The following is a 17062-nucleotide window of genomic DNA, read 5'->3' on the forward strand; positions in this document are numbered from 1 at the left end:
TAATCCCATTTTCTAACTTGAACTACATATCTTTTTCACCCACAACTCTACTTTAGAGATTTTTGGATACTTAAACACGTAGAAATACTTTTCAAAGACAATTTCAGAGACAGATACTTTCTTAATGTACCTCATAATTCTATTTTCCAACTTGAAGTACATATCTTTTTCACCCACAACTATACTTTACAGCTTTTGGATACCTCAACACCAAGAAATACTCTTCAAAGACCATTTCAGAGCAAGTTACTTTCTTAATGTCCCTCCTAAACCCATTTTACAAGTTGAAGTACTTATCTTTTTTACCCAAAACTATACTTTACAGCTTTTTGGATACCTCAACACCAAGAAATACTTTTCAAAGACCATTTCAGAGCAAGTTACTTTCTTAATGTCCCTCCTAAACTCATTTTCCAACTTGAAGTACTTATCTTTTTCACCCACAACTATACTTTACAGCTTTTGGATACCTCAACACCATGAAATACTTTTCAAAGACCATTTCAGAGCAAGTTACTTTCTTAATGTCCCTCCTAAACCCATTTTCCAACTTGAAGTACTTATCTTCTTCTCCCACAACTATACATAACAGGTTTTTGGATACCTCAACACAAAGAAATACTTTTCAAAGACCATTTCAGAACAACTTCTTTTCTTATTATCCCTACTAAACCAATTTTCCAACATGAAGTACTTATCTTTTTCATTCACAACTATACTTTACAGCTTTTTGGATACCTCAACACCAAGAAATACTTTTAAAAGACCATTTCATAGCAAGTTACTTTCTTAATGTCACTTCTAAACCTATTTTACAACTTGAAGTACTTATCTTTTTCACCCACAACTATACTTTACAGCTTTTTGGATACCTCAACACCAAGAAATACTTTTCAAAGACCATTTCAGAGCAAGTTACTTTCTTAATGTCCCTCCTCAACACATTTTCCATCTTGAAGTACATATCTTTTTCCCCCACAACTATCCTTTATAGCTTTTTGGATACATCAACAACATGAAATAGTTTTCAAAGACCATTTCAGAGAAAGTTAGTTTCTTAATATCCCTCCTAAATCCATTTTCAACCTTGAAGTACATATCTTATTCACCCACAACTATAATTTACAGCTTTTGGATATCTCAACACCAAGAAATACTATTCAAAGACCATTTCAGAGCAAGTTACTTTTTTAATGTCCCTTCTAAACCAATTGTCCAACTTGAAGAACTTATCTTTTTCACCCACAACTATACTTTACAGCTTTTTGGTTACCTCAACACCAAGCAATACTTTTCAAAGACCATTTCAGAGCAAGTTACTTTCTTAATGTCCCTCCTAAACCCATTTTCCAACTTGAAGTAATTATCTTTTTCATCCACAACTATACTTTACAGCTTTTTGGATACCTCAACACCAAGAAATACTTTTCAAAGACCATTTCAGAGCAAGATACTTTCTTAATAACCCTCATAAACCCATTTTCCAACTTGAAGTACTTGTCTTTTTCACCCACAACTAAACAGTACAGCTTTTTGGATACCTCAAAACCAAGAAATACTTTTCAAAAGACATTACAGAGCAAGTTCGGTTCTTAATGTCACTCCTGCACCAATTTTCAAGATGGTATTAATTAACTATTTAAACATACAATAAACAAAAAATCTAAAAGTATAAAAAAAAAAAAAGAAAAAAAATAATATGGAACTAAAATAGCTCTATCATATATTTATGTCCCTTCTAAACCTATTTTCCAACTTGAAGAACTTATCTTTTCAATCCAAAATTATACTTTAAAGCTTTTGAATACCTCAACACCAAGAAATACTATTCAAAGACCATTTCAGAGCAAGTTCCTTTCTTAATGTCCATCCTAAACCCATTTTCGAACTTGAAGTACTTATCTTTTTCACCCACAACTATACTTGACAGCGTTTTGGATACCTCAAAACCAAGAAATACTTTTCAAAGACCATTTCAGAGCAAGTTACTTTCTTAATGTCCCTCCTAAACCCATTTTCCAACTTGAAGTAGAAATCTTTTTCACCCAAAACTATACTTTACAAAGTTTTTGGATACCTCAACACCAAGAAATACTTTTCAAAGACCATTTCAGAGCAAGTTACTTTCTTAATGTCCCTCCTAAACCCATTTTACAAGTTGAAGTACTTATCTTTTTCAACCACAACTATACTTTACAGCTTTTTGGATATCTCAACACCAAGAAATACTTTTCAAAGACCATTTCAGAGCAAGTTACTTTCTTAATGTCCCTCCTAAACCCATTTTCCAACTTGAAGAACTTATCTTTTTTCACCCTCAACTATACTTTACAGCTTTTTGGATACCTCATGACCAAGAAAAACTTTTCAAACACCATTTCAGAGCAAGCTCTTTTCTGAATGTCCCTCCTAACCCAATTTTCCAACTTGAAGTACTTATCTCTTTCACCCACAAATATACATTACAGCTTTTTGGATAAGTCATAACCAAGAAAAACATTTAAAAGACCATTTCAGAGCACGTTCCTTTCTTAATGTCAATCCTAAACCCATTTTCCAACATGAAGTACTTATCTTTTTCATTCACAACTATACTTTACAGCTTTATGGATACCTCAACACCAAGAAATACTTTTCAAAGACCATTTCAGAGCAAGTTACTTTCTTAATGTCCCATCTAAACCTATTTTAAAAGTTGAAGTACTTATCTTTTTCACCCACAACTATACTTTACAGCTTTTTGGATACCTCAACAACAAGAAATACTTTTCAAAGACCATTTCAGAGCAAGTTACATTCTCAATGTCCATCCTAAGCTCATTTTCCAACTTGAAGTGCTTATCTATTTCACCATCAACCATACTTTACAGCTTTTTGGATACCTAAACGCAAAGAAATTCTTTTCAATCACCATTTCAGAGCAAGTAACATTCTCAATGTCCCTCCTAAACCCAATATCAAACTTTTAGTACTTATCTTTTTCACCCAAAACTCTACTCAACAGCTTTGGGATACCTCAACACCAAGAAATACTCTTCAAAGACCATTTAAGAGCAAATTACTTATCTTTTTTACCCAAAACTATATTTTACAGCTTTTTGGATATCTCAAAACCAAGAAATACTTTTCAAAGACCATTTCAGAGCAAGTTACTTTCTTAATGTCCCTCCTATACCCATTTTCCAACTTGATGTTCTTATCATTTTCACCTACCACTATACTTCACAGCTTTTTTGATACCTCAACACCAAGAAGTACTTTTCAAAGACCATTTCAGAGCAAGCTACTTTCTTACTGTACCTCCTAAACCAATTTTCAGACTTGAAGTACGTATTTTTTTCCACTCACAACTAAACTTTATAGATTTTTGGATACCTCAACACCAAGAAATACTTTTCAATGACCATTTCAGAGCAATTTCCTTTCTTAATGTCCCTCCTAAACCAATTTTCCAACATGAAGTACTTATCTTTTTCATTCACAACTATACTTTACAGCTTTTTGGTTACCTCAACACCAAGAAATACTTTTCAAAGACCATTTCAGAGCAAGTTACTTTCTTAATGTCCCATCTAAACCTATTTTACAAGTTGAAGTACTTATCTTTTTCCCCCAAAACTATACTTTACAGCTTTTTGGATAAATAAACCCCAATAAATTCTGCTCATAGAAAATTTCAAAAAACGTGACATTAACTTTGACTACCCGACACCCTTTGCCCCACTATAGGTGCTGAACCTTTTATTCCGACCCTAAAAATTACAGAATTAAGTGAACCTCAACCCCAAGAAATACTTTTCTTAGATAATTTCAGTACAAGAAGCTTTACAAATGAACATCAAAAAACCAATATACATCATGAAGAACTTATCTTTATCAACCAAAAATATCCTCTCCAGCTTTGGGATACCTCAACACCAAGAAATACTCTTCAAAGACCATTTAAGAGCAAGTTACTTTCTTAATGTCCCTTCTAAACCTATTTTCCAACTTGAAGAACTTATCTTTTTCACCCACAACTATACTTTATAGCTTTTTTGATACCTCAACACCAAGAAATAGTTTTCAAAGACAATTTCAGAGCAAGTTACTTTCTTAATGTCCCTCCCAAACCCATTTTCCAACTAGGAGTAATTATCTTTTTCATCCCTAACTACACTTTACAGCTTTTTGGATACCTCAACACCAACAAATACTTTTCAAGGACCATTTCAGAGGAAGCTCCTTTCTTAATATCCCTCCTAAACCCATTTTCAAACTTGAAGTACTTATCTTTTTCACCAACAAAAATAAATTACAGCTTTTCGGATACCTCAACACCAAGAAATACTTTTCAAAAGACCATTTCAGAGCAAGTTCCTTTCTTAATGTCCCTCCTAAACAAATTTTCCAACTTGAATTACTTATCTTTTTCAACCAAAACTATACTTTACAGCTTTTTGGATAACTCAACACCAATAAAAACTATTCAAAGACCATTTAAGAGCAAGTTACTTTCTTAATGTCCCTTCTAAACCCATTTTCCAACTTGAAAAAATTATCTTTTTCACCCACAATTATACATTAAAGCCTTTTGAATACCACAACACCAAGAAATACTTTTCAAAGACCATTTCTGAAAAAGTTCCTTTCTCAATGTCTATCCTAAAGCAATTTTTCAACATGAAGTACTTATGTTTTTCATCCTCAACTATACTTTACAGCTTTTTGGATACTTCAACACCAAGAAATACTTTTCAAAGACAATTTCAGAGAAAGTTACTTTCTTAATGTCCCTCCTAAACCCATTTTACAACTTGAAGTACTTATCTTTTTCATCCACAACTATACTTTACAGCTTTTTGGTTACCTCAACACCTACGTACGCGCGCGTACTTAGGCTAACCTATCCTAACCTAACTTAACCTGACCTAACTTAATCTAACCTACCCTAACCTAATTTAATCTTTTTAACATTTTTAAGTTAGGTTAGGGTAGCTTATCATGCGCGCTCATGATAAGTTAAACTAAAATAGCCTAACTTAGTCATGGAGAAATGTTTCTAATTATTTATTAATATTTATTTATACATAACCTAACCTAACCTATTGCTTTTGGTGGTTAGATGAATTTTACCAAAGAACATACTTAACCTGACCTAATGAATTTTACCAACCTAACTTAACCTGACCTAACTAAATCTAACCTAACCTAACCTAATTTAATCTTTTTACCATGTTTAAGTTAGGTTAAGTTAGCTTATCATGAGCGCTCATGATAAGTTAACCTAACCTAGCCTAACTTAAACATGGAGAAATGTTTCTAATTATTTATTAATATTTATTAATATTTATTTATACCTAACCTAACCTATTGTTTTTGGTGGTTAGATGAATGAAGTGAATTTAAGAAAAATTAGAAATAAAGTGAAACTTTTTATCTTCATGGAAAATAGTCACAATCATAGTATAGCCATTCCTATCTTCTATGGAAAAATTTAGAATTAAACTTTAAATTTATATGTCTTTGAGAAATTATGAACTGAAATGGAAGCTTTTTCATTTTCATTGGTAAATTTCAGAATTGAGCTAACTTTTTTTTCTCCTCTCTAAGAAAATTCAGAAGAGTACTTGTACATTTTGCACTTCTTCGAGAAAAATTAAAATTAAAGTGGAGCTCCATTTCTTCATGAAGAATAATCACAATCAAAGTATAACTTTTTCTATCTTCTATGAAAAATTTGGAATAATATTTTAAATTTGTCATCTCTGTGAGAAAAATCTGAGTTGTAGTGGAAAATTTTATATGATTTTATGAAAATAGACTTGATCAACAACTTATTTCATTTTCATTAAGAAAATTCAGAATCGAAGTTGAACTTTTCTTTCCGGGTAAATATTTAGAACAGAACTTTAAATTTTTCATCTCTTTGAGAAAGGTCGGAATTGAATTTAAGAAAATTTAGAATTAAAATGAAACTTTTTATCTTCATGGAAAATAATCACAATCATAGTATAACTTTTCCTATCTTCTATGGAAAAAATTTAGAACTGAACTTTAAATTTTTTATGTCTTGGTGAACTTAAAACAGATGTGGAAGCTTTTTATTTTCTCTGGAGAAATTAGAATTGAATTATGTTCTTTGGTAAAATTCAGAAGAGAACTTGAACTTTTCTATCTTCTATGGAAAATTGGGAACAGTATTTTAAATTTTTTCATCTGTTTGAGAAAAAACATAACTGAAGTGGAAAATTTTTATATTATTTTGGGAAAATAGAAATGATCAATAACTTATTTCATTTTCATTGAGAAAATTCAGAATCGAAGTTGAACTTTTCTTCACTTCTTTGAGAAAAATTAGAAATTGAAGTGAAACTTTTAATCTTCATAGGAAATAATCACAATCATAGTATAACTTTTCCTATCTTCTATGTAAAAATTTAGAACTGAACTTTAAATTTTTTATGTCATGGTGAACTTAAAACTGAAGTGGAAGCTTTTTATTTTCTCTGGAGAAATTAGAATTGAATTGTGTTCTTTGGTAAAAATCAGAAGAGAACTTGAATATTCACGATCAAAGTATAACTTTTCCTATCTTCTATGAAAAATTTGGAACAGAACTTTAAATTTTTTTCATCTCTATGTGAAAAGTCAGAACTGAATTTAAGAAAATTTGAATTAAAGTGAAACTTTTTATCTTCATGGGAAATAACCACAATCATAGTATAACTTTTCCTATCTTCTACGGAAAAATTTAGAACAGAACTTTAAATTTTTTATGTCTTGGTGAACTTAAAACAGAAGTGGAAGCTTTTTATTTTCTCTGGAGAAATTAGAATTGAATTGTGTTCGTTGGTAAAATTCAGAAGAGAACTTGAACTTTTCTATCTTCTATGAAAAATTTGGAAGTATTTTAAATTTTTCATCTCTTTGAGAAAAATCTGAACTGAAGTGGAAAATTTTTATATTATTTTGGGAAAATAGAATTGATCAATAAATTATTTCATTTTCATTAAGAAAATTCAGAATCGAAATTGAACTTTTCTTCTTCCGGGAAAATATTTGGAACAGAACTTTAAATTTTTTCATCTCTTTGAGAAAAGCCGGAATTGAATTTAAGAAAATTTAGAATTAAAGTGAAACTTTTTATCTTCATAGAAAATAATCACAATCATGGTATAACTTTTCCTATCTTCTACGGAAAAATTTAGAACTGAACTTTAAATTTTTTATGTCTTGGTGAACTTAAAGCTGAAGTGGAAGCTTTTTATTTTCTCTGGTGAAATTAGAATTGAATTGTGTTCATTGGTAAAATTCAGAAGAGAACTTGAACTTTTCTATCTTCTAAGAAAAATTTGGAACAGAATTTTAAATTTTTTAATCTCTATGTGAAAAGTCGGAACTGAATTTAAGAAAATTTAGAATTAAAGTGAAACTTTTTATCTTCATGGAAAATAATCATAATCATAGTATAACTTTCCCTATCTTCTATGTAAAAATTTAGAACTGAACTTTAAATTTTTTATGTCTTGCTGAACTTAAAACTGAAGTGGAAGCTTTTTATTTTCTCTGGAGAAATTAGAATTGAATTATGTTCTTTGGTAAAATTCAGATTAGAACTTGAACTTTTCCATCTTCTAAGAAAAATTTGGAACAATCTTTTAAATATTTTCATCTCTTTGAGAAAAATCTGAATTGAAGTGGAAAACTTTATAATATTTTGAGAAAATATAAATGATCAATAACTTATTTCATTTTCATTGAGAAAATTCAGAATCGAAGTTGAACTTTTCTTCTTCCGGGGAAATATTTGGAACAGAACTTTAAATTTTTTCATCTCTTTGAGAAAGGTTGGAACTGAATTAGAGAAAATTTAGAATTAAAGTGAAACTTTTTATCTTCATAGAAAATAATCACAATCATGGTATAACTTTTCCTATCTTCTACGGAAAAATTGTGTTGAGGTATCCAAAAAGCTGTACCTGATAGGGTTCTACCGATTATGTAATCAATTTCTCAGAAATACAATTGTCTTAGTCGATTACGTCATTCTATGCCCATATATGGACTCCCGTCATGACCTTCTGATAGGGTTCTACCGATTATGTAATCAATTTCTCAGATATACAACTGTCCTAGTCGATTACGTCATTCTATACCCATATATGGACCCCCGTCACGAACTCCTGATAGGGTTCTACCGATTATGTAGTCAATTTCTCAGAAATCCATTTATCCTAGTCGATTACGTCATTCTATGTCCATATATGGACTCCCGTCATGAGCTCCTGATAGGGTTCTACCGATTATGTAATCAATTTCTCAGAAATCCATTTGTCCTAGTTGATTACGTCATTCTATGTACATAAATGGATTCCCGTCACGTGCTCCTGATAGGGTTCTACCAATTATGTATTCAATTTCTTAGAACGTCTCTGCCTTTAATTACGCAATCAATATATTTCTTCCCCACGTCCCCCTTAGACCAAACAAATTAATTCCCCTTTTGAGAGTGAATAAGTCCCCTTAAAAAAAACAAATTATATCAAATTTTTTGATTCAATAATCCCCCTTAAAAACAACAAATAATTACCTTAAATTACCTTAAATCGCACTTGCTAGCGATATGGACGAGTCCAGTGTACGCCAGTTAGTGATGATAGGGCCTCGGGACATCAGCTTCATCCCATTGCGTGAGCCATAGTTTGGTTTCCCATTCCTTATCGAGATTGGCTTTGAAACTGTCAACGGATGGTGAACTCACTGTCGTTTCGCTCAGATCGTTCCAGAGGCTTATGATGCGATTGGAGAAGAAATGGTTCCTCTTCCTTGTATTAGCACGCTTCCGAAAAAGCTTCGCTGAATGACACCTGGTTCTTGACGACTGGGCAGGCACCCTTTCTTGAATCAATAATTCCCCTTAGAAACAACAAATTAATTCCTCTTTCGTGTCAAATCAATCAACCATGACATCATCTGTCACGTGTGATCTAAACTTTGCCTTGGAAACAATTCTGGTCGAACTCCAAAGATATTACTAAACTTCCGGAAACAATTCTCCTTGGAAAAAGGGTCATTGACACACTTTGATTATGCAATCAATTTCTCAGAAATCCAATTGTCTTAGTCGATTACGTCATTCTATGCCCATATATGGTGTCATGTCACGAGTAGCACCCCCCTTTCTACTAAAGGGGCTCATTTGATTGGAAATTCAAAGGGCTAGTGCCGTTTTGAATAGTCTAAAGTGATTGGAGGGCAACTAACCCTCCCCCCACTTCTGTCATTCACCCAAACACATCCATTCAAAATTTTAAGATAGCCATTTTGTTTAGCGCAGGCTAGTTGATTTCCAGATAGAAAAACGTTTTTGAGAAGGACACTCCCCTACAACTCTCAGGGCAAGGGTTTTAAGTTATGCCCTGGGCACATATAAGGTATTTTATAGAAGGCGTTGTCGTAGAAACTTCAAAAAAGGCTAATTCGATTGGAAATTGAAAGTGCTAGTGCCCTTTTAAATAGTCGAAACTGATTGGAGGGCCACTAGCCCCCCCCCCCCCACGCCCATCATTCCCCCAAACACATCATTCCCCCAAACACTTAAAAAGAGCACTAGCCCTTTGAATTTCCAATCAAATGAGCCCCTTTTGAAGTTTCTATGACAACACCTTCTATAAAAACCTGATATACCCCATGTGTTTGCATTGTCATGAATGTGCATTGTCAGTTTAATATACATATACTGATATTTAGAAATGAAAATGTTAAAATTATTTGATTTATCAAAGTTATAAAAGTAAAAATATTTGTGTTTTTTTCAGTAAAGTGCAAATTTTGTTCTGGCCTTGGGAAGGCATAGGAGTTTTGCGCCCAACTTATGTTAATTTCTGCTCGTTTTGAGTTTGACTCGGTTATTTATTGTAATCTCTGTTCGTTTTGGGTTTCATTTATTTATCGATGCTGATTTGTGGTAGTTTCGAGCTTAGTAGATTATTTGATTTTATTTTTGCTCATTTTTTGTTTAATGGAGTTCTTTACTTTTATAGAAATCCACGGTATAGAAATAGGATATATAAATCCTCGATCGATGCAGTGAGGTTAAGGATCACAGCGTGTAGTTGCCTTTTCTCACAAGATTTGTGACATGTGGCCCAAACAAACAATCGTCACTGAATGTCACACCAAGGACAACTGCAGCCGATGTGTCAAAGATTATGTGTAAAACAATTTTTTCTTGTTTTTGGATGATAACCAGTTTATGATAGTTGAAATACGCCCTTATATACTATCGGATATTAGATCTATAACTGAAATAAGTTGAAATTAAGATTTTTTTTGCAGTCATTAACTATTATGAGATAGTCAATAAGCATTAAAAGACTGTGTCTCTAAAAACAGAATTAAGTGGGGATAAATTTTATTGCTAGTCTAGGCTACGCTATAGACCTCCATTAAAAAACCATCGGAACGCTATGAAAATAGAAATATTGGCTTGATAGCACGTTCCCACTATATAAACTTTTAAATGGATTAAAAAGTCGTTAACACACACACACAGCTTATAGGCCTAAAATTTACATCAAACGACATTTTCACTTCTAGGCTAGACCCCAAATAAGTTAATGTGTTCAGAAACAATTACTAGTAGGGTTACATTTAATATATACTTTACGCAACCCCACCCCCCACAATGTGCAAATATGTATACCGAATTTGTTTCTAAACTATTATTCATACATTCTGTGTTTTATTAAACAGACTTGTCTTTTTCATGTGTCTGCAATATAATCCAAAAGCGCCTAAATATTTCAATTTATTATTTATAAAATAAAACTTAAAAAATAAATTTTGTGTAGCAATAACATCAATATTCTCCATTTTATATAGTATTTATTCTTCAATGGCTTCAAAAGAACTGCTATCTTGGGCTTGAAACACAAAAAACTTATACAATGTTCCAAGGTAAAATTGTATCAACACAGATATTGCTTAGTTCGATTTCGACAAGGATATTATATAAATTCAAGCTAAATTCATGGAGGTCAAGTGATGTCACTCCCGTTAGTATTTCTAGCTCTCTGATTGACCTAGAAATAGGCATAAGATCTTGTACAGGTAGTAATCTAGCTCTCTGATTGGCCTAGAAATGGTCGTGTGGTCTTGCACTGGTAGTATGTTAAGAAGGCTTCCTACTGCTATTGAGGAGAGGCAACCCATCTCATATGCGTAATATTTTCTGTTTTTTTTTAGTTTTAATGTTGCTTCTTACTTTCAGTTGAAAAAAACTTGTTTTTCATTCAATTGCTGGTCATTTTTTAAATAAGTCGGGAAATCCAGCTCACCCTTAAATGGATTTTCTTCCCCCGCGTGAAATTTCTCCGTGGAAAGATTCTCCCACGTAGCTCAAACTAGCGATACTTGCAGAACTAATTTTGTAAAGCATAGTAACGAAACAGTCAAAGAGGTCGAAATTATTTTTATGAAAATGAAAGTCACAAGTTGAGCAATTCTCAAATGACTGAAATGATTTAAAGAAAAGATCTTTAAAAGATATACGTAAGAATTTATGTTCGTGTTAAGTTTTAATGTTATTCCTTACTTTCAGCTGGAAAAACTTTTTTTTATTTATTTAAGAACCACAAGCCGAATACGTATAATTACTTTGGTTTATTATCACTTAAAAATCATAGTTATGAAGCTTCGTAAGGTAAAATTACATGATAAGATTGGAAGGAAAATGTAACAAAGAAATCATTGCATACGTCGGCCATTATTTAACAAAAAGCGAAGCATTGAAGAGGGATGAACTTTCTAATATACATAATATGAGGGGGTTGCCCCCTCGTCAATGCATCGCTCTTTATGCTAAAGTTTGAATCTTGTTCCAATTCTTTAAGAATGACCCCTGAATCGCAAAGGCTGTTTAATTAGAACAAATAGCTCTTTTGAAATTACTAAAAATATTTTAGCATAAAGAGCGAGGAATTGACGAGGGGACGAACCCCCTCATATGCGCAGTAATTTCTGTTCGTTGTAAGTTTTAATGTTACTAATTATTTTCATTTGAAAAACTTGTTTTTTTATTTAATTTGTGATTGTTTTTTTAAATAATGCTGGGAAATCCGGCACCCCCTTTTTGGAAATTCTCTTCCCCGATGAAAAATTCCTCCATTGAAAGATCCTCCCAAGTAACTCAATCCCCCGCCCCCTCCTCCCCACCAGAAAAAAATCCCCCCCTGAAATGTCCGTATACTTACCAATAGCCAATACTTTATGTAAACAAAGGGTAAAGTCCATTACTTGCAGCTTTTCCCCCGGGGACTGTGGGGGATTAAGTCGTCCTCAAAGACACAGTTATTAGATATTTCGACTATTTTGAACCAAATCGCTATCTCAAAATTTTGATCCGGTGAATTTGGGAAAAAATTAGTGTGGGAGGGGGCCTAGTTGCCCTCTAATTTCTTGGTCACTTAAAAGGGAACTAGAACTTTTAATTTCCGTTCGTATGAGCCCTCTCGCGAAATTCTAGGACCACTGGGTCGATACAATCACCACTGGAAAATAACAAACACGCTTCCGTGATCTTTCTTCTGGCAATAAAATACAAATATATGAGAGGGCTTAGCCCTCATAAGCCCTTCTTTCTTTACGATTAATTTTGACTTTTTTCTCAATTCTTTAAGAAAGACTTCACAAATATTAGGACCGCTTAGTTAGAAAAAAACTTTGTCAAAGCAGTGAGGACTTTAGTTTAAATCTTTAGATCTAGAAGGATGCAGCCCCACTCATATATTAACTAATTTTTGTCTTTTTCAGTATTTTTCTGTACTTTCAGTTGAAAAAACTTATTTTTCTAAATTTTAATTTCGGATTATTAATCAGATCAGGCCGGGAAATCCGGAAAACTTCGGACTCAGCTCATTAGATAAGAAATTGAGAGTTTTTGTCCTTTTTTTGAAGTCCAAAGGGATTGGAGACCAACCAGCTGCGTGGGGGTGATATTTTTCGGGGTAGGTGGCGGTATTTTCCATATTTTTCTGGGGAGCATTTTTCGTGGGGGGTTATTTTTCGGGGGGTGAGGTAAACGCCGACCACCGAAAAAGGACAAGGAAATATAAAAAAAAGATCGTTAATATCTTTAGATGCGTTAAACGTGGCATGCTAAATGCCGATAAAAACTAGAAAAGAACAGAAACGACTAACAAAAAGAAAATAGGAATTGCAACCAATCAAGTGAAGAAGAGAAGGGGAAAATTAGAATTGCTCGTCAACAAAACTAATAGTATTTAAAATCTAACCTGCATTAGGCTGGACGCTTATTACCTTGACAGGGGAGTAGTTTAAATACATTTGGTTTGCGTTTTTGTGCTGGAGGGGAATGGGGGTCAATTGTTTTTGGTTTCCTTTTACAAATATAGATTGTTTCTAGTTTTCTTATCTCTTCTTGCACTGTTCTTGTTGTTCCATTGATCAGGTTTCGTATTGCTTTTGTTTTTATTCTTTTGTTGTACTAATATAAATGAATAGATAAACCTTAAAGCGAATTCAGCTAAAATTGAATATGCAAATCAAGCTTAAAACGAACAAAATATATAAAAAATCTATTGAAGTACGGATGAAACCCAAAACAAACAGAAATTACATAAACAATCACTGCAAACAAACATACAACATGTACCATTTAAATAATAAATAAACCTTAAAACGAATGAAGCTTTAATTAAATATGCGAATCAAGATTGAAACGAATAAAAATCAATTCAAAGAAGAGTATGGGTAATGCCTCCATTCCTAACTGTAAAAGTCTAAAACCTACTGTCATTGGCACTTTACTGAAAATGGCGCTTTATTACAAACATTTTCTTACAAACTTCTTACAACATTGAAAATAAAAAATGAAATTACAGTAAAAATTAAATTTTGAACTGATTGGCTTTTCAGCAGTTGAAATCATTATATATCAAATATTTAGTTTAACCTTATAATAGTATCCCCAGTCTACTTTCTGTGACATCCCTAAGGAATTAGCATTGAGTTTCTACAACATCCCTCTCCCTTTTCCCATAGGATTTCTACAACATGCCCTCTGATGTCACTGCGACCCTGTTTCTAGGCAAAATTCTCGTGACACACTTGGCAAGTCCTTTGATCTTTCAATTACTTTGAGTATGGTCGGGATAATATACAAGTTTTAATAATATGGGGAGCTCCTAACCAGTGTTTCGAGGCAAGATTTCTAACGTATGTTTCGTCATGTGACACATCCCCTTTGAATTTCTGTGACAAGTCTATGACAAGGCCTCCGACGTCATGTGACACACCCCTTTTTCTTATGACAAGCCCTCTGACGTCATGTGACACACCCCCTTTGTTTTTCTTTGACAAGCCCTCTGACGTCACATAAGCCATAGGAAAAATGGATTTCTAACGGTATGACGTCATCTCCTATGACGCTTTTAGATCAGTTCAGTAAACAGGTTAAAAACGTAATTATTGCATCCCTCAAATGCGCATCCGGCCTGCTAAATCTTATAAATTTGCACTTAAGCATAGCAATTGTTATAAAAAAGATACTTTTTCCGTTCAAACTAGCGACATATCTTTCTACTGTAAATCTTATGAATTGCAAGGGGGGGGCAGGTGTTGCTTATGATAAATATTTTCATATGGTAAATGGAATTGCTTCCATTTTGAGTAATCAGTGTTTATATGGGGAGGGCTTTACATTCTTGCCATGAGAAGGTATTTCGAAGACGAGGTCCATTTAAATGATCTAAATTGATACACCTTTGACCCTAGAGGAATAATGATAGTTTTTAAGCTTTAAAAAATAACTCATTTTGCGTTAAATCTATTGTATCTCTAGGTGTGTACTTATATTTTGTTTTCTAAACAGTAAAAATAGGAGCATTTATTTCTATGCTTACTGACTCTTGGGTTGTATTTCTCACAAATTTTACGTTATGCTCTCTTGAAAGGGGGTTTTATTTAAAAGTGGGAGGGGGTTCTTTGGGCAATGACAGATGCCTTATAACAAAGCTATGGCTTCTAGAAGCGTGTGCAATTTCCCTAGTATATTCATCGCTAATTCTACTTTATGCTATAATGGAAAGGAGATGGGGCTTTACATACTTGCCACGAGAAGCTATTTTGAGACTGGGATCCGTTTAAATGCTCTTAATTTCGAATTCCTAGTTTTTTCTTTTCTTTTTTTTAAATTTCTTCGTATAAAGGGATGATTGCTATTGCCTAGTATTTGATAACATGATTTCTAAGTCTATTTCGTGCTTTCTTGAAAAGGGGGTACTTATTTAAAAAAAAGATCCTGTTTTCTATGACTTTTGTAGGTGGTTTCTAGAAGGGGGTATCAATTTTTTCTTATGTAAAAGGGGGATGTTATTTTTATACTAAATTTTCTCTTCTTTTTTAGAATTTCCCTGCTCTCACCCCTCCAAGTAAGAGAGCTTGGGGCACTGAGCCAACCCCTGTGGAATGAATGGAGATGGCTGGCTCTCCCACCTCCCCAAAACCTCGCAGGAAGAATGCAGGTCCTTCTGCACTCTGCGAGCAAGGCGAGAATGCGACCATCTCTGCTCAAGATCAAAGCTGTCGAGTTGTCATGCCGCCAACCCAAGCCCACCGCCTTCGAGCTACCGTGCAGAATATGCAAACTCATTTTTTCTTATGTAAAAGGGGGATGTTATTTTTATACTAAATTTTCTCTTCTTTTTTAGAATTTCCCTGCTCTCACCCCTCCAAGCAAGAGAGCTTGGGGCACTGAGCCAACCCCTGTGGAATGAATGGAGATGGCTGGCTCTCCCACCTCCCCAAAACCTCGCAGGAAGAATGCAGGTCCTTCTGCACTCTGCGAGCAAGGCGAGAATGCGACCATCTCTGCTCAAGATCAAAGCTGTCGAGTTGTCATGCCGCCAACCCAAGCCCACCGCCTTCGAGCTACCGTGCAGAATATGCAAACTCCCACCTATCGACCCACTGAGCAACCTGCTGCTCCGTCTGCACAAAGCCGCTACGTCCCTGGCATGACTGCACAAATCTGCTACATTGCTGAGCATTATGCGCTACCAGGGGCATTCGGCACCCAAGTGCAGCCCGAATCTGAAGATGTGAGTATTTTTTCAATATATATTTTTTACCTGTCATAGAGCCCTTTACTCTTTTGTCTTTTTGCTATTTTTCCTATGTCCCGGGACCAAATCATAGAAATATCTAAAGGGGACTATTTGTCAACTGTTTTCTCAACTATTTACTTATCAACTTATATTATCTGCCTACTAATGGCATTCTATTATTTTAAGTATCCCCCTTAGTTTTAAAGGACTCTATAAAACGCAGTAATTAAAACTTTTTTAGGCCAATTTTTCACTTGTCATAGGCATTAAAAGGTTTTCCTATCTTTTTGCTAGAATATTAAACATCCAACTAGTATATCCTCGTTTTGCTTAAAATACTCTGCCCCACAGAAGTAGCTAAAATAAGGTTGTTTATCAGCTTTTCAAGCGCCTACTCGTTAGGTTTTGGAGGGAGTCATCTGTGTCTCCCTTATAGCTTCATTCATACCTAAATTTATGTTTTCTAGACTAGCTAACTTTTTACTCGTTTCTAAATTCCTTTTTTTATTTGTATCTATTCTTACCTTTCCAGGTTACATGCCCCCTTAGTTCAATAGCGTTAATGACATTTATTCACCTTTTATAGTTTTATCGACTCTTTTTTTCACTAGCTTTTGGGAGGGGTTATTCGCTAAGAAGGTTATTTCGGGGTTTCTAATATGTGAGCATTCATTTTATAGCTAAGAACATGACTCAATGAATTTAGGGACCCCTTGCTAGTTCTATTCATACCGATTTTTTTTCCTTTTCAGAACGCTTTCAACCAATTAATGGACACTATACTGAGTGAGCTCGTAGAAGAAGCACCAGTTTCACACAACATCTAATAATGACATTTTACCACCGCCATCGGAATTCCATGACATTTCGACGGAGAGTGAACGCGAGGGGGCTTTAAGTGTGGGCGCGAGTCAAAATAGTGTGGCTCCCTTTAATTTAGACAGTTTTGTGTG

At 33.9% G+C, this 17062-nt stretch overlaps 3 protein-coding genes across 3 annotated transcripts in view; 1 reads left to right on the forward strand and 2 right to left on the reverse strand.

Moving 5' to 3' along the window:
• The window catches only part of LOC148944093 (uncharacterized), a 394466-nt gene extending 385638 nt beyond the window's left edge, over nt 1-8828 (reverse strand). The window contains exon 1 of the mRNA XM_089100726.1: nt 8573-8828. The gene's annotated coding sequence lies outside the window, so the exon portion shown is untranslated. The remainder of the gene's footprint in view (nt 1-8572) is intronic.
• LOC148944099 (uncharacterized) overlaps nt 1-15475 on the forward strand; it is a 119506-nt gene extending 104031 nt beyond the window's left edge. Inside the window, exon 8 of the mRNA XM_089100553.1 lies at nt 15410-15475. Coding sequence (XP_088956679.1) covers nt 15410-15475 — 66 coding nt within the window. The remainder of the gene's footprint in view (nt 1-15409) is intronic.
• Nucleotides 1-17062, reverse strand: part of LOC148944098 (uncharacterized) — a 329735-nt gene that overhangs the window by 150025 nt on the left and 162648 nt on the right. The gene's annotated exons all lie outside the window — the stretch shown is intronic.

Source organism: Artemia sp. Qi Xiang Cuo, chromosome 14 (genome assembly GCF_049724085.1).
Source record: "Artemia sp. Qi Xiang Cuo chromosome 14, ASM4972408v1, whole genome shotgun sequence".
NCBI lineage: Eukaryota > Metazoa > Arthropoda > Branchiopoda > Anostraca > Artemiidae > Artemia > Artemia sp. Qi Xiang Cuo.